The 22274-nt window shown below is 39.4% G+C and overlaps 1 protein-coding gene across 2 annotated transcripts in view; it reads left to right on the forward strand.

The window, feature by feature from the left end:
* LOC117422983 (phosphoinositide 3-kinase regulatory subunit 5-like) overlaps positions 1-21910 on the forward strand; it is a 29370-nt gene extending 7460 nt beyond the window's left edge. The window contains exons 1-19 of one of the 2 annotated variants that reach the window (XM_034038262.3): positions 6768-6885; positions 9583-9695; positions 12742-12842; positions 13571-13639; positions 13869-14007; positions 15318-15387; positions 16272-16446; positions 17006-17174; positions 17443-17526; positions 17634-18228; positions 18546-18696; positions 18919-19044; positions 19404-19532; positions 19786-19879; positions 20072-20148; positions 20464-20557; positions 20655-20737; positions 21238-21353; positions 21557-21910. In XM_034038262.3, coding sequence (XP_033894153.3) covers positions 9596-9695; positions 12742-12842; positions 13571-13639; positions 13869-14007; positions 15318-15387; positions 16272-16446; positions 17006-17174; positions 17443-17526; positions 17634-18228; positions 18546-18696; positions 18919-19044; positions 19404-19532; positions 19786-19879; positions 20072-20148; positions 20464-20557; positions 20655-20737; positions 21238-21353; positions 21557-21704 — 2520 coding nt within the window. In that variant the 5' untranslated portion in view covers positions 6768-6885; positions 9583-9595 and the 3' untranslated portion in view covers positions 21705-21910. Of the gene's footprint in view, positions 1-6767; positions 6886-9582; positions 9696-12741; positions 12843-13570; positions 13640-13868; positions 14008-15317; positions 15388-16271; positions 16447-17005; positions 17175-17442; positions 17527-17633; positions 18229-18545; positions 18697-18918; positions 19045-19403; positions 19533-19785; positions 19880-20071; positions 20149-20463; positions 20558-20654; positions 20738-21237; positions 21354-21556 lie in introns of those variants that run through there. The other variant, XM_034038261.3, reaches the window with a different exon arrangement.
* Positions 21911-22274: the final 364 nt, after the last annotated feature.

Consider the following 22274-nt stretch of genomic DNA (forward strand, 5'->3'; position numbering starts at 1 on the left):
TGTCAGGTGTAGGCATTGTGGGTTTCAAATGAATGACGAAAAGACTCAACATAAAATGGTTCTTAGAGTGCTGTGTGAAAAGGGGAGAAAGTGTGGTATGCTGGGTCGGAAACTCAATAACCAGAGGCAGAGGAAGACTGTTTGTGATTGTGTTTCACCCACCAGTGAAACACAAGTTATTTGTGGTTATTTCCAAGGTCTAACAGCTTTTAGTTTTTTAGTTGGTTGCCATAGTTACTTGTAATTTCACAGAAACAGACATGTAGATAGTTGATAAGATGATATGACGTTTATATATATATATATATATATATATATATATATATATATATATATATATATATATACATATAAGACACTCACTTTTCACTGTTGTTTTTGCTGCTTAGCAACACTAATCTTTCAGGATGTAAAAACAATGTCTGCATGAAAAGGAATCAAATAATTTGATGGCTCTTGCAAATATATTTTTGAGCAATGCTGGCCAGACCTTCGTTCAATGCATCCCTATAAACAGCACCATGGGGAGGTTTTGATATATCAGGATTCATCAAAGTGAAACTATATAAACATGTACCGCTGCAAAGCTTTCTAACTTTCCCAAACCATAGGTGAAAGGACATCGCTATTTCCCCTTGTTGTGCAACAGAATATGCAGGTATGTGATTTGACTGACTAAAAACATATTTCCAGCTACCTGAACTACACTTATACAAATGTACTACAGTACTTTCTGCAGTATATTTCAGTCTGTATTTAATATAGAATGGATATCCTACAGGGAAGTAAGATCTCACAGCTTGTGCATGAACGTATCTTTAACATGTCGCTCGTTCATTTAGTTATTTGACCTGTGGGGATTTCCACACTGGAGTGAGTCAACACTGAGAGGGTCCTCAAGAGATATAATACATGTGACTGTCGTAAACCTCTGTGAGATGCAATCAGATTTCATTTATTGTAGTATACTGCGGTTCTAAGCCAGCCATACTTCCTGAATTACTGATTTCAAAATGTACAGAAATTGTGGAATATTGCAGTAAAGATGGCAATACAGATTTGCAGTATCTGCTACAGTATACCACCATTTACTGCCTTTGTTGTTTATATAAGACAGGTTAGCGAAACAGGTCTCCACAAATGTAGGCGTTGCTGGAAGGGGTTTCAATTAGGTGTGTGTTCTTTTATCTTCTACATCAGTACTCATCGAGGGTTACATACTACAGCGTCTTTGAAATTTGAACACCAGTCCCTTAAATTAAACAGGTTAAAATGCTACAGAGTGCCACTGTAGGCAAAGATAGCTCATTTTCTGGCATAACCCCTTCAGTCATTCATTTTTTATTTCATATTTTGAAATTTTAAAACAGTTTGTGTGAACTCTATAAAATAGATACACAGATAGGAAAATGTACACATGGCACATTTATGCACACAGTGACTGAAGGGGAAAAATAAGGATTTGATTAATATGCAGCTACCTTTTATTTGAAGTTCAGTTACAGTAAACAGTCAGTCAATTGATTTTGGATCACTTTGTGTTTCACTCAGATGCACCCCTGTAGCCTCCATAAAGAATCATGTTTAAGCTTGCAGGTACCCCAAAGTGACCAAATTAATAGGGATGCACCGAATCCAAGTTTTTGAGATTCGGATGAATATCGAATCCATCTCAAAAGATCCGAATCTACAGAAACTGTCAAGAAAAACTGAAGGAAACTGTTGAATGAAAAACAGACTGGCAGCTACTAACAAGGGACGCACACAATCTATTGTTTTGAACCTTTTGGTTCATAGTATTTTATATATCCCTGAATGAGATTTCAGTTTGAAACTTACACAATTTACCACTAGCCCCCTCCCCCACAATAGAAATGTCAAAATACAGAACCGTTTACTTTACCTTTACAAGAACGGAGAGCTGCATCTTTGCCATAACCCACTATTTGCTTTCATGACGTTTCAACCTGTTTACCTGATCTGAGAGTGCAGAATCTCGTGACACTTTAATTAAAGTCAGGTTTTGTAACTCACCTCTCTAAACTGCAATGTATTTAATAAAGTTAGTGTCAATTGTGCGAACTGTTGTTGCATATTAGTAATGAATATGAAATAACCTGAGAGATAAAGAGATGCACATTTTGCTTGTTGTTATGCTGTGTTATGTGTTTGTATTACTATTCTTTCATTCTTTGCTCAGGGGTTGGGAGTTTGTTCTTATCTTTCTAACAGTTAAGTCATCGTTTGGTGATAAAACAGCGTGAACATTTTGTTAAAACTCAATAATAGAATACCCACCATGGTATAACTATGCCAGAGTATGCTGTCAATATCACAAGGGGTCTGTACAGTGGAGCATGCAATGGAAATCATTTGGTTGCTGAGGCTGGCATGCTGGGCTTTGTCGTAACCTTTCCTTGTGTTTTGCTGAGGTAGATTTGCATTGAAAATGTATTTTCTCACCTCGGGATGCAGCCTAATTCTGAAAAGTTAGAGCAGATGAGATCAACAATAGGAAGAGGAAATGAAGCACAGGGTCTAAAAGCAGCCTTTCTTTCCTGATTTTGTTTCTGTTTGCTTTGCTGTTTGTGAATACAAAAGTAAGCCACCTTCTTTAACCCTTTACATGCCAATGTGGAGCTGCTTCACAAACCACTGGTGGAGTTCCTTCACGAGAGACAGCTGGGTTCACTAGCAGTGAATAGTAATGCAAGGTTATAATCTACAGTCCAGGGAACAGTATTAACAAAATGGGAACAGGAAGAGTAACAGAGGAATTGTTTAAAACCTCCTGCCAATGTTTCTCCTTCACTCCACGTTAACAAATAGATACCTGTCCTATTTATTCTGTTCTTTGATCTCTGTGTGCTGCTGATTAAGTTTGAACCACACGTGTTTTGTATTGTGTTGTTTGCACATTGTAATTTTTTTTTTATACATTGCAATTGTCTTTTTTTTATTGTTTTCCAGGACCCCCTTGTAAACAAGGCCTCGGTCTCAGTTGGTAAATCCCCTGGTTGAATAAATATAATATTAGGATATTAATGATAGAAAACTTAATCCCTAAGCTACCAGGGTTGAATCCTGCTCTCTGTTTTACTCAATTTGAATTACTCAAACAAAAAAGAAGGGGCTCCTTTCTTTGCAGAGTGCATTGGTGTGTAATTTGTGAATGATCTTTTAATAGACACACATTATTATGTGGAACATCAAAGCTGGCGAACAATATTGACTTCACAAAGTACACTTGGCAATGATTTAGTGTTAACTAACCTGCTGTACTTGCCTGTTTTTGACCTAAAACAATAGCGTATCGCTGGAGCACCTGCTTCCTCAGGGGAACAGAGGACTTATCTTCCTGTTTGTGGTTTTGGGAATGGGACCAAGGTACTGTAGAGTCATTGATGCTGTAATTATGTAAATGATATAGTACAACACCAGCCTTGTACATACTGCAACATTTTATTAATGTAACATTGTAACTGACATGTCTGCTGTGGAACACTGTGTGAGCAAAGACATGAGCGTGTTCAGAGTCACGTTTGCACGCCTGTATTAAAATTCACAGCAGTTTTACACCAACAGAGGTAGAACTCAATCATTTTTTTAGTATTTCTACATATCCTGCATACTGAGTATTTTATTATGGAAGAGTGCAGATCACCTATTTGACGATTTTTGCTTATGCTAAGTTGCTTTCATTAGAGGGGAAAAATAACACATCTTTTTCACAAAGTATGTGGAGGATATCATTGTTTTAAGAAATCTTCGAAAATAAGAAAATGTTACAAAGATTGAGTGAGCAAGGCTTCCAATAATGATTTAGATTCTGGTATAGTAAAGATTCTGGTATAGTAAGCAAACTTGTTAAATTTGCAGACAACACAAAAATAGGAGGAGTGGCAAACACTGTTGCAGAAGCAAAGGTCATTCAAAATGATCTAGACAGCATTCAAAACTGGGCAGACACATGGCAAATGACATTTAATAGAGAAAAGTATACTGCACGCAGGCAATAAAAATGTGCATTATAAATATCATATGGGCGATACTTAAATTGAAGAAGGAATCTTTGAAAAAGACCTAGGAGTTTATGTTGACTCGGAAATGTCTTCATCTAGACAATGTGGGGAAGCTATAAAAAAGGTCAACAAGATGCTGGGATATATTGTGAAAAGTGTTGAATTTAAATCAAGGGAAATAATGTTAAAAGTTTATAATGCATTAGTAAGACCTCACCTAGAATGTTGTGTTCAGTTCTGGTCACCTCGTTACAAAAAACACATTGCTGCTGTAGAAAGAGTGCAAAGAAGAGCGCCCAGAATTATCCCGGGTTTAAAAGGCATGTCGTATGCCTTTTATATAATTGAATCTATTCAGTCTTGAACAAAGAAGACTACGCGGTGATCTGATTCAAGCATTCAAAATTCTAAAAGGTATTGACAATGTCGACCCAGGGGACTTTTTCGACCTGAAAAAAGAAACGAGGTCCAGGGGTCACAAATGGAGATTAGATAAAGGGGCATTCAGAACAGAAAATATGAGGCACTTTTTTACACAGAGAATTGTGAGGGTCTGGAACCAACTCCCCAGTAATGTTGTTGAAGCTGACATCCTGGGATCCTTCAAGAAGCTGCTTGATGAGATTCTGGGATCAATAAGCTACTAACAACCAAACGAGCAAGATGGGCCAAATGGCCTCCTCTTGTTTGTAAACTTTCTTATTTTCTTATGTTCTTATGTTCATTGTAGTGCACCATAAAATGTTGCATTGAATATAAAATGTTCTCATTGGAAGCATGCTTCTGTGTCACAGGTAACATGACACCTAAGTCAAAGTGAAAATAAATTCTGGTTAAAAAAAACAACAGCAAAATAGGGCTCTTGTGAATCTTGCAAGAAGTAGCTTTGGTTATTGCAGGCTTACCTATTAACTATGTGTTTATTTTTGGCTTCTCAATAGACTACAGGCTGTATTTAGAAAGGAAATGTGCATTGTGTTGTGTGCAGCGGCTGAGATGAATCAGACACGAATTGTACATTAATGACTTGTGGATGAAACCCTGAGGTCAGCTGGTTCATGACAATTGTTGTTTTCACCTGCGTTCACCACACACCTGTTTCTGCTACGGATTCATCTTCCCTGATGGTGTGAGCGTCAGGGTACGCTGCAATCGTGTAAGAACATCGGGGAAGGACACACGCTGTTGTGGGGTTGTTCCGGGGTTGTTCCGGGGTGGTTCTGTGTTATGCGCTGTTTGTGTTATTTTATTAGTTAGTTGGTTGTATATTTTAAATGTTTATTATTTTTAATTTGCTTTTAAATGTCTGCTGTGTCTTTTCATTTCATATCCTTATTTTTCTTTTTCTATTTTATTTTTTTCCTCCTTATAAGAAACATTTTACAATTTTTAATTTAGTATTTGTATATTTTGTTTGTTTTCTGTAAGCCGCTTTGGATAAAAGCGCCTGCTAAATAATGAAATAATAATAATAAAATAATAATGATACACTGGCTACTTGTAGCAATAATTCCCACAGCAACAGCACATGCTGGAAAATACAGCTGCTGAATCGATGTAAATGATTAAAATTAGGGAAAAACTAGACTGAATAGCCCACAATATTGCTGTTTATTGGGAAACGTAGTCTATCTGGTCTGCTCTATTGAGAGGTATTTTTTTTATATATTATAGAATACAGTAGGGGATTCCTTTCAGAAGAGTGTCGTCTTTGTATTGTTCAGGTAAAAGACAGTGAGCCCACGCTATAGTTTTGAGAGGCACTGCTTTTATTTAAAAGCAAGACTAGCTTTAAGAAAATGTGTAGCCAACATTTTTTTTTTTTAAATATAAGTTACTGTTTCACTGGAGTAAGCAGGGGATTGAGAAATGTTACCGCACCGGAATGTCTAAAAATACAAGCATGAGGCACGTGGTATTTGAACATTTCTCTGGATCATTTTAGAATCCCTTTGTAACGTCAAACATTGTACAGGCATGTATTTGACTGTCCCTGATAAAACTTTTTTTTTTTTTTTTTAATGAAATGGCATTGGCAAATCACTGTGATTGACTGACCATAATTGAAACCCATGCGTAAAGCTCAGTACAACAATTATTTTTATTGGAAACTTTTCTAAGAGAAATAACCCTGTTGGAGCTTGGCGATTGCACTGAGACAACTCATTTTTCAAAGGGATCTGAAGGGACTTTGTTGCGGCTTGTGCCATGGAATGCACATAATGCTTTAGGTGGTTGTCTGCGTACAGCCGCAATCCTTCCTGTGTGCTATTGCCTACATCTACTGTAGCACCTTTCATGTTATGGCTCTGGTACTTTAAGACTGATGCATTGAGACTGCACTTACAAAGTTCTTTAAAGGTGTATCACAATCACTTTCAGGTACAGCGTGCATGTCATTGTTTTCTTAAAATCCAAACTAGGATTGTCATTTTATATGATACCTTGTTAACCATAAAATATCATGTATATTCACCTGTTATTTGCTGATTTTCATTTTCTTGGAGTGTTGATATGACACTGTAGACCCCATTATTTTTCAAATGTTTATCAGTAGAACAAAGAAATGCAAATTGGGCTGTCATTCCGTATCGCTTGGCATGCAAATCCCACACAGTATCTGATGCATTGGTATCGGCTGGAGAATCACACGCACAAAAACAAGCTCCTGTATGCTGGAGCACCACATGCTCTGTGATCTCAGGACAGCGCTGCCATCTAAACAACGTGAGGAAGTACCAGTCCGTCTGGTTCTGAGACATATTCAGCCATAAAGGATCCATGCTGGCTATTACCTTCTGAGCTCTGCAGCAGAATGAAACTGTTAATGTTGCAAGCTTTGGAATTAACGACACCAGAACAGGTTGGTTTGCTAGGTTTTCTTTTCCGAGTTCTGTATCATTTTTCTATGCAAGTTCACAGAGAAGTCCTCCAGCCACTGTACAGACCCGGCGCATCCTGCTTTTTTCTTTAATGTCCAGGAAGACATTCTAACTCCATTACCTGTGTCGAGGGGGCAGTTGTGTGTTGAACTGCATTCCCTGTCTGGTAAACCAACACACGTTTACTAGCCAGGCTTCATGAAGTGCAACAGCAATAGTGTGGTTCATGTGGAGTAGAGCTACATAATGAAGCTGATAATACACTGAGAAAGAAGCATAGCTGGCCTCTAACCTGGACTATGTGTATACTGGTCATTTCTTGTATTTTTTGGATCCTCATTAAATTGACGATTTTCAATCTGCACTCTGATAAAGTACCCTTTGATGCAAGGTTTGAGCTGTATGGAATATCTAGAGCTAGTCTTTTTGCACAAAACAACAAAGTTGTATCTGATTGAAGAGGCATACGGGACAAGTGTCAGTATGTAGCTGATATTGCTTATAGTATTATTATTATTATTTATTATTATTTATTTCTTAGCAGACGCCCTTATCCAGGGCGACTTACAATCGTAAGCAAATACATTTCAAGTGTTACAATACAAGTAATACAATAAGAGCAAGAAATACAATAACTTTTGTTCAAGTGTGACAAACCACAATTCAATAATACAGCAGATAATAGTGATAGTTACATCAGGATATGATTAAATAGTGATAGTTACATCAGGATGTGATTAAATACAAAGTACTACAGGTTAAACACTTGGCAGATTACAGTATTCTGAAGTACAGGATTAAATGCAGTAAAATAGGGGGCAGATAAGAGCAAAATAAAGCACATTTAAATGAAGGGTGATAGTGTCCCAGGATACAAACAGAGGAGTTCTACAGGTGCTGTTTGAAGAGGTGAGTCTTAAGGAGGCACCGGAATGTGGTCAGGGACTGGCCAGTCCTGACATCTGTAGGAAGGTCATTTAATATGAAGATCATATTATGAAGGTCATATTAAGTGTCTCACTGTAATAACACAGATTGCACAGCTGGTTGAGTAGTTACAATCGATCTAAGTGTTTCATTACAGAATGTGACGTATTGTTGTGTTTATGCTGCATTTAGATGCAGTCTTGTGTATTTACGGTATAATTGCCATGTAATAGGGCTATATACTCAATGTTAATCGATGTTACCTATTCGTTTTTAGTATAAAAGATTTTAGAAAATGTGTATGTTTCCCAATACATCCCTACTAGTCTTCTGAGGAAGTCTGGTACATAAAATTTGACAACAAGTTACCACACAACAAGAAAATGAGGGAAGTGCATGTTCCATTTTTGTTTGTTTCACTCAGAGTCAGGAAACCCCACATGTTTGTGGCTAATGAATTGAATCTGCAGCGGGTCATGTGGAAGTTATTGCGCAGTCCAGTCAGTTTCGCACTTTCCATGAGCGAATAGCTCCTGCTTGGTTGACTCATGGTTAGGATCGGCTATGGTTTAAAATGAGGAAGCCAAGGGACATATCAGCGTCTGAAATAAACCAAGTGTTTCCTTAAATGGCTGTCCTTGATAAAGCTCTGAAACTTGTGATTGCAGCTGTAATGTTGCCACTTATAGATGCCAATGTTTAATACAAATTACCCTGGTTTTGCCTACATCAGCTGTAAAACTACTGAAATGAGTAATTTGGGTTTTCTTTCTTTTAATTTTCCCTGATGGCATAAGAACAGATAGTATCGTCTTGTTTCCTTTAAAACTTCCTGCTGACAGCAGGTGTAGGCGTATGGTTTATCCACCCAAGCACTTTCTTGGGCTGAACATTACTGAGCTACATTAAGCAGAATGCATGGGTATGCTTTATATAGCAAACCCTTTTTTAACTCAGCTGACAATCGCTTTTTCACAATCCAAAAAAACAAAACTGGGAAGACGCTGCGCGAGTGACATTTTGACATCACTCGCAACCGTTGATAAAGAGTAAATCCTACAGTAGTCCTTCATATTGTCCTCTCAGTAAAATCTGTTTGGAAAAGTTGGTCTTCTATTGGAAAAAACAAAAACACAACTATATAAACCAGAGCTACAAATATGTGTCTGAGTGCTGAGAAGCGTGATGTTTACAAGGTTTTTTTTGGTTTATTCTGAGCTGTTTTTTACATGTTTGCTTGGTTAGGAAGTGTTGTGGTCTGGAGGTGCTTTGTGCAAACTACAGCATGCATGATTCCAGAAGCCCCCGAGTCTGAATGCTTGCACAGTATCTGTGACTCACCCTGTCATCCTGGGGCAAATGGCTCAGATCCACACCCCTGCAGTAACCAGGACTGATACCGAGAGGGTGTCTCTCCTGTGTCGTATTCTTGTGTAATAAGTTCTGCTTGGTTCCAGCATTAATGGGTACTGGCAGTCGGCTGTTGGTATAAACCCTCTTTCACGTATATAGCTAAGGGGAGGATTAAATCAGCTGGATTTCACAGGATTTCACAGGAACCTTGTACATCACTATGGGGACTCAACCTAGACTGCAGCAGCCAACCTATCCGTGGCTGATGCAATGCAGATTCCCTGTTGCTGTAAAATGCTCTGATATTGTACACCTGTGCATATTGTTTGCAAGGTATTGTATGTGTATATAGTGCATTTTGCGTTCAGATTAACATGCGTTTCCCATTTCCTTGCCAGGAGATGTTTTAAGATGCAGCACACCTCGTGCACCGAGGACCGGATCCATCATGCCCTGCAGCGGTGCCTTCACGGGCTGGGCAGAGACCCCTTCTCCACGGACACATGGACAGGTTGGTGGGACTCCGTGTGTCACGTGCCTCTCTTCTCGAGAAGGCTTCATCCGTGGCTTTTCATCCCTAACTATAAAACACTCAATCGTGGTACATTTAGAAATACTAAAAGAAATTCAATGACAAGTGATTAAACTTTCTCAATGCCCTGAATGTTGGAATGAATTTACTTCACATTTACTTCACAGGGGTGGTGTGGTCTTCACTCACAAGTGATAAAGTGTGAAAGTCACGTAATGGTCCCATTAAGAGGAACTTGCATGTACTGATTTTGCCCGTATTAGACAACCTTGCATAGCTGTGAATTGGGATATGTGTCGCTAGGTACAGTTGGTACGTTTGTCATTAAATTCACAAAGTTTCTTTTAGTATCTCTATATTTTTCCTTGGCTTACTTCCAACCACCAGGAGCACTTTTTAAGTTGTTAACAACTAAATTACTAACATATTAACAAAATCTGTTCATGGCGTTAATTCATGTAACTTGTTTACTACTCATCTTATTACTCCAGTAACGTCTTTACAAGTGCCTTTGAACAAATGAAAGTCTGTTTCAATCATATGATAATCATTTAATTAACTAAAAAAGTGACTCTTTTTAAATGCAAGCCAATATTGATATCACATAACATTTAGCAGGAGGGGGAAGTGCCATAGAGCAAGGTGCCAAAGGAAAACCTTTACAAATATATAACAGGTAGTGTTTCAAATCAGTAACAAAAAAGCAGTTGAGTCCTTAAATTAAACTTCGGGGGTTGCCTGTTAGTTGTTTATATCATTTGCAGTTTTACATTTTTCTTTAACAAAAAGCTGTGCAAATTGGTCTCTGTTTCTGTGCTTCAGCGTGAAGAGTTTTAAAACTACATAAACAAAGAACATTAACAGATAGATAATTGCTACCATCATCAAAAGATATCATATTGAGGAGAAAAAAAAACAGATAGCAGATGTGTTGTTTTAATAAAATACCAAGTAGACCTGTTTTTTTTTTTTGTTAACACATTGTCAGAAAAGGAAGTAGCGGAACAAACCACATGGAGTTTGGGTAGTGGAGGATGGGTGGGTTTGAGTGGGTGGTACCTTTGCATTCGCATAGTAAAGCTCTATTCAGAAAAGGGCAATATCCTATTCCTTATTCCTGCAGATGGTTCAGCCCACTCACAAACACGCAGCTTTGGTACCACGGTTACACCCACACAAACGTTAACCCCGTGAGTGCTGGGTGCACACACTTGTGTGCTGCTCCATTCTTTTATATCAATGAACCCCACTGTGTCACGCAGATCAACTGCACTTCACAGGGCTCCAACTAGATTGCAATCTCAAGTCCCTCGGCTTCTGAGTCTAGTGTAATCTAGGGTATGCAAGTTCCTATCCCCTCTACCCCCTCTTCTTTAACTGTTCTTTTCACAGTCAGTTAAGATACTGAATTGAAATGTGTCACTCTCTCTTTTAAATGTTGGTGAACATTTCACAGATAAGAATGATACAAATCGAATACAAATTTTTTTGACACACTTTTTCTTCACACACGAATACGCTCATGACAGTTTGCCCTACTCTGCCTCAAAGATGAAAGGTTTCATTCATTCAGGGCTGATGCATTGAAGTCTGGATGTTGTTTTCTACCATTTTGATGCTTAAAATAGGCGTGGTTTATAATAAATGAAGACAGTTATTTTTTTTTCCTACATAAGCATCAGTTTTATCTAGTGAGTCTGAATAACCGTTCTATTGTTTTTTGAAGAACAAGATTAGTCACATTTTCCAGCAGGATAAAAGCACTTTGTTTGATTGAAACAGTATTTTGCAGCCTTCTACAGTTTAATTGTATGCTTTATTTAAGCAAAATCATTCTTAAAAGCATTCAGTAATACACTTGCCCACCAAACACAGGTTTGAGCCTCTGAGTGCACAGAAGGGTAAGGGAGGCTTTAGTAAAATATGTCAACCAGTTCCTGCAAAAGAAACGTTTGTTTTGTGATGTGCGAGTCTAATGCTGTTGCTGTAACCTCTGTTAAAAACACGACACTTGTGAAATAACAGGAAGGCGGTTCAGGCAGTGCTCTATTAGCTACGTTAGGTGTGATACAGATTCATGTATATTGTTTTCAGGCTGGTTATCTTACCTGCGTCAGGCTTGTTTGCTAACAAGCTTGCATTAAAAAAATAAGCTGCATCATTAAAATGTTTTGCTTCAGTCACATTAAACCATCAGACTAAAGCTGGACAGATCCAGCTCGATTAAAAAATAGAACTCTTATGTTTTTAAAAATATATTTGTGCATGCTGTACCATCCTGCTTTACTGAATGACACACCGTTAAACACTTTTTCATACTGAAAAGTTAAGTTGAACTAAAAAGAGGTGTGGAAAAAGGTAATTTTTGTTGTTACCTTTTAAACATGCATTTAAAATTGTTATGTGTTTTTTAAATACTAGGCATTTGTCATTTCAGTACACGTGCTGTTGACATGTTTTGTATGGTTGTGGCATTTTTATCAGCAGACCATCTTGCACAATTTGGATTATAGGAGCTGTTTATGCTGATGGTATCTGTGTCACGAATACATTTTCTAACCTATTGAGAAACAGCTGAATATGCGTTCCTCATGCAACAAACTACACCCCTTCTTGGAACAATGGGCCTATATTTTGCACTGTGCTGTAATGATGAGGCATGGATTATTAAGGGTCAAAACAAGAGTAATACTGTAATCACGCTTTCTGTAATTGCACATCTTTGGTACTTCCCTTTTACGCCTCAATTACATTTGTTTTCACTGCATGTCCCTTAAACTTGAATATTCAGCTGAAGTGAAAGGGAATTTTCAACACATCTTAATATAGATGGCAGTTGAAATACCAGGCCATGCATTCTTTTTTCACATTTTTCGACATCATTTTTGTTCTGCAGAATAACTGGGTGGGATACTTGTTCTTTATATTACCAGAAGAAAAATAAACCCAAAATGGTAAACAGGGCCCGATGGTGTCTTGAGATTATAATTTTGTTTTTCTCTCACCTCCTCTTCCTGCCTTCCAGTGGGCCTGTGTATGAACCGCTGGAGCCTGGAGGAGCTGGTGAACAGAGACCCAGGAAACTTCCTCATTCTGCTGCAGCAGATACTGAAGAGAACCAGAGAGGTAAACACGGCAGAACACACGCACTGGCCCCGCACATACAGGCCAGTTTTATTATCCAACAGGACACTGGTCTGTTACCACGCTGTAAACTGCCAGTTTCCCAAGCTGGTTTTCACCATGGTATTTGCCCTGCTGTATCCTATTTACCATGAATCCGTGTGTTTTTAAATTATACTTCAGCCAGCGTATACCACGGTAGCAGTAAATAATGTGTTATCTAGGTTGTTATGAAAGACATTAAACAGTTCTTATCAATAATAGCAGGCTAAGGCAGCATTGATAAGAAACCTTGTAATGACTGCTCCCTTGTTAATAACCGTCAAAACCTTTCTTAGTGTAACGGGCAGTGTTGAGTGATGCACTGCTGGTATGGATTCTGTCTCCCAGTTTGGGGAGATGTGATGAGGTTAAAAGCTCTAAAACCACAAACGCAGATGCAGATCTTTTGCACTGTGGTTAAGATGCTTGCTTGCGGGACACATGGTCACCTGTTCCAGCCCAGCCTCCGCCCTGCTCTAATAGCACATGCTGTAGATTTTCTATAAATCGATATTTAAACTAAAGTGTGACCCTAGGGATGAAGTTGACTGTCACTCAGCAACCTGTGTATTCGTACTGTGTATTCATACTGCTGTCGTGCTGTATAGTGTTGTCCTGCAGAACCACCATCAAGTCTACCTGGGTGTGGCTGATTTTCATGTGTTTTTTTTTTTTGTTTTTTTTTTAAGGTGCAAGTCAATTCTGAATATGTTCTCGTTGCCCCTTTGGCTTTGATGTTCTTCTCTACACTTCTGCGGGTAAGAGAACCATTAAATACCATGATATCGCAGGGGCTGGTGCACTACAGTAGTCTGATTGAATATACTGCACAATGAACAAAATGTTCAATGTTGTTGTTATTTAATAGACCTACTGTACATTTGACATCTAATTGTTCAGTGGTAATATATGGTGTGAAATATTACCAGTTATACAGCAGTACCACAGAGCACTGTTATTAAGGGGGGGATTTTGTTTTCCTTTCAGACTCCCTTCTTCCCACCGGACTGCACGCTGCTGAAAGAAGCCTGTGAGATATATCACAGCTTCCTCACCTGGCCTGAACCCTACTGCAGCGTCTGCAGAGACCTGCTCACATTCATCCACCAGGAGCTGAAGGCACCAGGTAACTAGGAAAGAAAAACAGGCTTGTGACGACAATGCATGGCTATCCAGCACCACCTACAGTTAAAATCTTGCAATTGTTTTATTAATATTACAAGTCAGCTGGCTCTTTGACCTATTTATATATATATATATATATATATATATATATATATATATATATATATATATATATATATATATAATCAAATGGCATATCGTCTTCATTTTAATGCCACTCAAGTGAAACATAGTTACAGTCATTTCAAGTTGGTTGAATGCGTTGGGACATTCAAATAGTGAAAACAGACCCTTGGTGCACATTAAGAATGGAAGTGGTTTTATGAATTAACTCAGAAATGGGAAGTAGAGAGGTGCTCTTCACATCTGTTGAAGTATCTGTTTCACCTTATGTGTTAAGCTGCGGTTTGTGTTTGTTTCCGCTGTATCCATAGTAACTTATTACTACTGTCATTTTAAGCATTTACAACGTCATGGTGGTTTGCTTTATTAATTCATATATATATATATATATATATATATATATATATATATATATATATATATATATATATATATATACATATATATATATATATCATCTGATGAAGAAAAGTTTATCTATTTATCTCACTGATCTGGGAAAGTCCATGTTCCTTTGAAGTTATATGAAATTACAGAACATAGCTAGGCTAGTTTATTTTTTAAAATACATTTTAAAAGGTCTCTGGATGTGTAATCTTGTTTTATTATTATTATTATTATTATTATTATTATTATTATTATTATTATTATTAGTTTATTTAGCAGATGCCTTTATCCAAGGCTATACAGAGACTAGGGTGTGTGAACTATGCATCAGCTGCAGAGTCACTTACAACAATGTCTCACCTGAAAGACGGAGCACAAGGAGGTTAAGTGACTTGCTCAAGGTCACAAAATGAGTCAGTGAGTGAGCTGGGATTTGAACCGGGTACCTCCAGGTTATCCAATTCCTTATCTTTAACCACCGGGCCACACAACCTTCACAGTTCAAAGCATGAAAGGAGAAAGACCCAGCTGTTAATGTATCAAAACAAATTCATATTTTCTTCTGGCACTGTCAGGTTTAACATTGAATTTTCACCTTTCAAAAAAACAGGAGTTAATTACAAACGATTTGGAAATATGCCACAAAGCTTCCATAAGCAACACAATGTGAGAGACAGCAAGCAGAATTATTTAGTTGATGTCGACGGTACTCACAGTTCTGTCATTAGAAAGATCATTTAAACCTCTGTTTAGTTCATATATACACTATTCCCTGTTTATATATATATTTTTCTTCAATAGGGATTTCATACCAGAGGCTGGTGAGAGAAGAACAGGGATTAACCACTGAGAATCACCCAAGCAAAACAATGTGAGTTCCTTTTTCTGAGCTTTAGATCTTACAGCATTGACCACAGGCACTCTAACCCCTTTTTCTTCTGCTATTTAATTGCACTCAGTTTTGAACTCTAGCGGGGCATATTACATTCAGTATGCATTAGCTTGGTGCTTTATGCATTTACTGGCTTGCTTATGCGTTGTGGGCGCAGCTCTATTCTAAAAAATAGAACCAGCACTAAAAAGAAACTAGTAAATTGCTATTTTAAATTCCAACTGCACCACATGCAATGTCCCTTCATCTTCATGAATTGTGTCGTTTCGTTTTGCTAAAGAGTTGCTGTAGGCCTGCTTTCTTGCTCAAGCAGTCATCCTTACTTCCTTCCCAGACCTGCCTGTGTACACTGTGCGCTGCCATGTGTATCACCTTTCAATCACACCTCTTACAGGATGTTCTACTTCTGCTCTTCCTCTGTTTAGAGCAGATTGAAGATTGTGATACAGCCCGCGCATTTAGTACCATATTCACTGAAACACATATATTTATTTGCTTACTCCACAACTCTCACTTTTCCGGCATTTGCTTTTAATCCAGCATCTACAGGACACAGTTCAGTTTCAATACACATAACGTCACAAAGGTTCCCATTGATTCACAGCGCAGTCTGATTGAAATCAAACCCAGAGTGGATGCAGCACATTGCTTTTTAATTAAAATTCACAGCATTAAAAAAGGGAAGTCCGAAGCACACGCCACCATCTGTACTTGAGACAACCATCACCCTTGCTAGTATGGAAACCTCAACTCAGAGTCTATCTGTTATCTCCTTGTACACTAGGTGTGGTTTAATTGTGAGCAGCTGGGTGCATGTTACTGTATTCCCTATCCCCTCCTCACAGTTTGTGCTCTCCCTTCAGAACGGTCCTGTTGATGAACCCTGCTGACGTCCCCAAGGAGTATCTGTCTATAGCGGATCAGCTCAGCACAGTGGAGCACTCCCAGAGGGACTCCTACATCACTCTCATCAAACACGCGTATCAGTGCACCTTCGGCACCAAGTACTCCCTCAAAGACATACAGAAGACACTAGAGGTAATGTCTGCTCTTTTGAACTACATATTGCCAACCAAGTGTGTGAATTTGAACTGCAACACCCAAAGTTTAGGACTGTGTATAAATTTGACCCCTCAATATGGATATTGACAGGGGCAGCAGTGTGGAGCAGTGGTTTGGGCTCTGGACTCTTGACCGGAGGGTCGTGGGTTCAATCCCAGGTGGAGGACACTGCTGCTGTACCCTTAAGCAAGGTACTTTATCTAGATTGCTCCAGTAAAAACCCAACTGTATAAACGGGTAATTGTATGATATCTTGTAACAATTGTAAGTCGCCCTGGATAAAGGCATCTGCTAATAAATAGATATTGTTATCGTTAAACACACATTCCCATTACTCTCAAGCCAGAGAGGTGAGCAATATTGTTTACTTCAAGATGGTTTTTGATTTATTATTTACTGTAATACATGTTTAAGCGTAAATATATATTAAATATATAAATATATTGTGGGTATAAAACGGTATCTGCTATGTGTTATATTTTTTTAATCTGTGGATTGGGATTTTGTATGATCTCTTAACATCTGTCACCTGTAGTCTAAGGAATTAGAAGAACTTGTGGAGATCTTCTCAGCTAGCACAGAGATCCTGGAGACAGCCTCTGCTCTGGAAGACAGTGTCAAATCCAGGGAGTTCATACAGGGGAAACTGGGGGAGCTGAGGGAGAAGGCTGGAATTCCTGCAGAAAATGGAAACACACCAGCAGGTAAAACCGTTTTCTAGCAGGCAATTGCTTTACTGTATAAGCATGTACAGCTTAATTAATTATTAGTGAGTCCAGATACAAAATGATGTCATATACGTATAGTATGTTTATCCTACATGCAGTGTAGTTGCTGAATAAAGAAAAATTACCTTTAGATGATTGTGTTGAGTTTTGAGAACGAAAAAAAAAATGAATAAGCACATTGGAAGTATTTTTACGAGGATAATGTTTTATTTTTAAAATGTTGGTGTGTTTGTGTCTTCTAAAGGAGAGAAATCAAGCAGTACCATACAGACTTTGCCACTGCCCATTGCCAAGTGCCATACGTACCACTGGGACAAGGATAATTTCGGTAACATTTTTACCTACCTTAAAATATTAACAGGGTTTGTGAGCTGACATTTCTTGCATTTGGTTTTAAACAAGGTAACAAGACTTTGAACCCTCTTTTCCATCCAGATGTTTTGAATGAGATCCTCTGCAGTGAGTGTGACCTGCCCGTAACCACCCTGGCTGAGCCGGAGGAAGAAGAGCTGGATGATGAAGAGGAGGACATAGAGGACGAAGTCGAAATAAACAACCACCGAGCCTCCACCTTCTCCACCACTTCCAAAGACTCCATGTTCTCCACTTACTCCTTAGCTTCCAACTGCTCCATGCCCTCCGCGCTGTCTGTGGTCTCCGGGGTGGACAGCGACTTCTGCGAGGACATGGACGAGGACAGCAGGCATGAGAAGCAGAGCAAAGCCAAACCGAAACTGAAGAAGAGGATTTCCATGCTGTTCAAGTCCAAGAGCAGCCAATCGCTGCGCCGAACGGAGAGCCTGGGAAACCCAGAGTCCAAGAACAACTTTCCAGTCAAGTCCCGGTCCAATTCTCTGCCGCAGCAGGTGTGCTTGATGAGAGCCGAGAGGCAGTCCCTGAAGACCACCTGCTTCCGACGGAGGCCCTTCCTGAGCTGCGACGACGACAGCAAAGCCACGACGCTCAGGGTGGTCGTCTTCGGAGCTGATCAGATCTCTGGGAAAGTGGCGCGGGCGTACAGTAATCTCAGGTGAGAGGAGGCGCCCACGCATGGCCTGTGCTTTGACGATCTGTTCGTTCGTTGTGTTTCCATTTTTTGCAGGCATTGTTGCTTTTTTGGCTTGTTACAAACTTGCTCCATCATCTGGATATGATATGACCTATGCATTACTATCTTTCAAAGACAACCACAATCATTACTGTCACCCTAACCTTAACCCACATAATACACAGTCTAGTAGTTTTATTATCAAACGCTTTTTTTTTTAAATTATGAAACGATTTCACAAAGATACAGTGTATAAATCTGATGCTAAATACCATGTACTGTATTTCCATTTCTTACAGACTGCAAGAAAGCGGGTGTCCCAGACTGACGAGGTACTTCAGGCTCCAGTTCTATTTCGTTCCTGTAAAGAGGAACTCCAGCTGCCCTGCAGTGCCAGGTTCATTCCCTAACAGTGTGTCAGACAGCCCAATGCGACCAGCAGCACCCATGGTAAATAACCCAGGGATCGGGGGCTTTGTTATTGCAATGTTCACAACCCCAAGCCAAGATACAGATCGTACATGTATACAGTATGTATATGCATAAACTCAATGTGCAAAAACGTATTGCTGTAATACACTAAGTCACTGTGCAGGCTCACCCGTATTATTTTTTTTGTGGTACTGTAGATGCTTACTTACATAACCTCAATGTCTGTGTTGTGATCTGCAGGACTTAAACCCACCTGGTTTGGAGGACAGCACCAACGATATTGCACGTTACATTGGAATGCTAGATCCCTGGTACGATCGCAACATCCTCAGTTTACTGAGTCTGCCCATTGGTGTTCTATGCCAGGTGAGACTGCATACCTGCAACCAATATAATCCTTTAGTGCTTTAATTCAGTCAGACAAAAAGTCTTATCTTCTCACCTGCACTCAACAAATAGCTTAACCACTTACTGTAAACTTGCACCTTACTAAAAATATTATTTTTGCAACATTAGCAACAAGAATTGGGGTAGAACGGGTAGAAATAAATGATGTCATTTTCTCACTTTTTTAGTTGGTGGTTCCTCAGCATAGGCATTTTATTCCCAGGTCGTACTCCGACTTCCATGCAGTTGCCCAAATAGCTGAATCCAGTGGAGCTCTGGTGCTGTGGCTGCTCTGGTGCATTGAAGACATTTCCTTAATCTGCCTGTGTGTTTTGCAGCAAGCCTCCAAGATCGAGACTGACTCCTTCAACAATTCCAAGCAACGGCTTCCCATTTTAGCAGACATGGTGCTGTACTACTGCAGACACGCCACTCACACTGCACTGGTCCAGCTCTACCAGGCTGAGGTAAGTAACAAGCCACGTCAGCCTCTTCTCATGCACAGCTATTTGTGAGGGGCAAGCTGGCTGAATGGGTTGACAATAGCAAATAGAAATGGATTTCAAATCCCCTGCAAAAGAACCTTTTAAAATGCGTAGCGCAATTACAATATCCACACAACAGGTGTCACTGTGTGCAATGCATTTCAATTAATGGCACTAATGATCTAGGCAAGCAATTTAACCTGTACCCCCGCCCCCCCCTTGTTTCCTATTGCAGTTAACCCTAGCTGGGGGTGAGAGACGCACAGAGGTGTTTATCCATTCCCTGGAACTGGGTCACACCGCGGGAACACGTGCTATTAAAGCTTCAGGTGAGCAGAACTAGTTTAAGTTGTTCTGTACAGCTGAACCTGTTTTCAAGAATCCAGTAATGGGCTGTGATTCAAATTAGAGGCTGATAAGGACAGAAACTGTATAAAATGACTCGATAGGGTGTGGTCCTAGTTTTGTCTACTCAATGTAATGCTGGTTATTTATTCCAGTGCTGTATATATTCTCTGCAGGGCCTGGCAGTAAGAGATTTGGGATTGATGGGGAGCGAGAAGCAGTTCCTTTAACACTTGGAATTGTCTACAGCAAGGTAAGCTTAGCCAGGTGAACACTGTTTCAGAACTGGACATGTGCATACAATCGAGAATACTTCTACTACTACTGCTAATACTATATCTTAATAATAAGAAGAATTATAACTGACCCCCTATACCAGCATCCGCTCTGTTAATCAGCCTTATCTCTTCATCTGATTCCCTTTATGTTTCCTTCTGTTGATCTGTATCAGCCAGTGAATCTTCTGTCTTGAAATCTTTCGATCATACTTGACTGCACCTTGAAGGGAGCGCACTAAGTCCTGCAGTGAACGAGTTGTACAATAACTACACTGCGTTGTCTCCCCCAGGTGTCAGTAAGCAGTCGGCGTCAGTGGAACAATATAGAGAAAGTTTGCACATCCGTAAACCTCACCAAAGCCTGCAGGAGGCCTGAGGAATTAGGTGCGTACAGAATACTGACACCCATAAACTGCACACATTAATCTTCAGGCTGAAATGTAATCTGTTTGTTACATTGTCCTTTTTTTGTTTAATACAGATTCCAAAATGGAATGTCTTCAGCTGACAATGACTGAGGTACTCAAGAGGCAAAACTCTAAATCAAAGATGGGCTACAATCAGGTAAGGGTTCTCCACAGTTAAGGGGAACTGGATTTCAAATGAGTGTAACTGTTAACCACAGCCACCGTGGCTCATCATGGCAGGACTTCTTAAGTTAACATGAGACAAATAGATTTATTAGTTTATTTTTGGTTTCGGTAAGGTCAGTGGAACTATAACACAGTAGATGGAGCATGGGTAGGTCAGCAACAACAGATATATACATATACAAATGTGAAACGCCTCTAAATATTATTCAGGCTATATAACCCAAGCTAGTAGGTTAGGTTTCTTTGCATATACACACTGTCAGTATAAATGTTCTGTACTTCTTCAGTTTAAACAGCAGATGGCACTGTTTCCACTTACGCTAGATAGAAGTACTGTTCGGGGGTCATGCAGTTTAAGGAAGCTGGTGTTAAATAAGGCTTGCAGAAATATCTTGTTTTTGTGATATATACAGTATCTAGGGTCCCCCAGCCTTGCAAGTCAGTCTTTTAATTTCCTTTTGTTTTCTTTAGCAAATGAACACCACTCAGGTGAAAGTGGACAAGGTGCAGGTTACAGGGAGCAATAGCACCACCTTCGCTGTGTGCTTCGACCAGGATGAAAAGAAAATCCTGCAGAGCGTTACCAGGTGGGTGTGTTACCAAGTCTCGTTCGTTAATAAAAATCATACACACCTTTACCACAATGCATGCATCTTTTACAATGGAAAATGTGATGGCGATACATGCTGGGTAAGATTAGCTGGCACCGCTTTATAGCTCTATGTGATCTTTTGGTGAAATTAATTGCTAAGGGTGACCACTGACCCCTGTTTCCCCCTGTGCTGTGCAGGTGTGAGGTGTCGGTGTGCTACAAGCCTGAGAACAGCATCCTCTGGAGGTTTAGAAGGAAGCGCTCCTTCCAGGAGCAGCCTCCCCATCCTGAGTTCTGCTCCCTTCTCTGCCTCCCCATCTCCACCTTCAGTGGAGCTCTCCCCTGAACTGTTCTGCTCCCTTCTCTTTATCCCCATGTCCAGCTTCAGTGGAGCTCTCCCCTGAACTGTTCTGCTCCCTTCTCTTTATCCCCATCTCCAGTGGAGCTCTCCCCTGAACTGAGTTCTGCTCCCTTCTCAAATAGTTTGAACAATTATGGAAATAGTCTATGTATTTATGGGGGAGGGGATTTAAAAAAAAAAAAAAAGAAAAACTATAAAAGACGTTCTGTATGTAGGAGTTAAAAAAGATGCAGGCATTCCCATTTGACTGAGGGCTTCCCTGGGCTGTACAGTCTATTTCAAAATGTGCAATAACTTTAAATGTTTTATGGAAAGGTTTGTATTGTTATGTTTATAGTTTTTGTTCTACAATTGAAAATGCTCAAACGTAATTCAGGGAAACTAAATGCACCATTACTAAAGCATACACTAAGGCTGCCTATTCAAATGCATTCTGTGTTTCTGAATACAGGCTGCGTGCATGTTACTAGTAGATTAAAACATGATTGTACTTGTGATGCAAAATAACTATGTTTAATGCTGTTTTTTTATATAGCAGTATAACAATATAATCTG

Source organism: Acipenser ruthenus, chromosome 17 (genome assembly GCF_902713425.1).
Source record: "Acipenser ruthenus chromosome 17, fAciRut3.2 maternal haplotype, whole genome shotgun sequence".
Lineage (NCBI taxonomy): Eukaryota > Metazoa > Chordata > Actinopteri > Acipenseriformes > Acipenseridae > Acipenser > Acipenser ruthenus.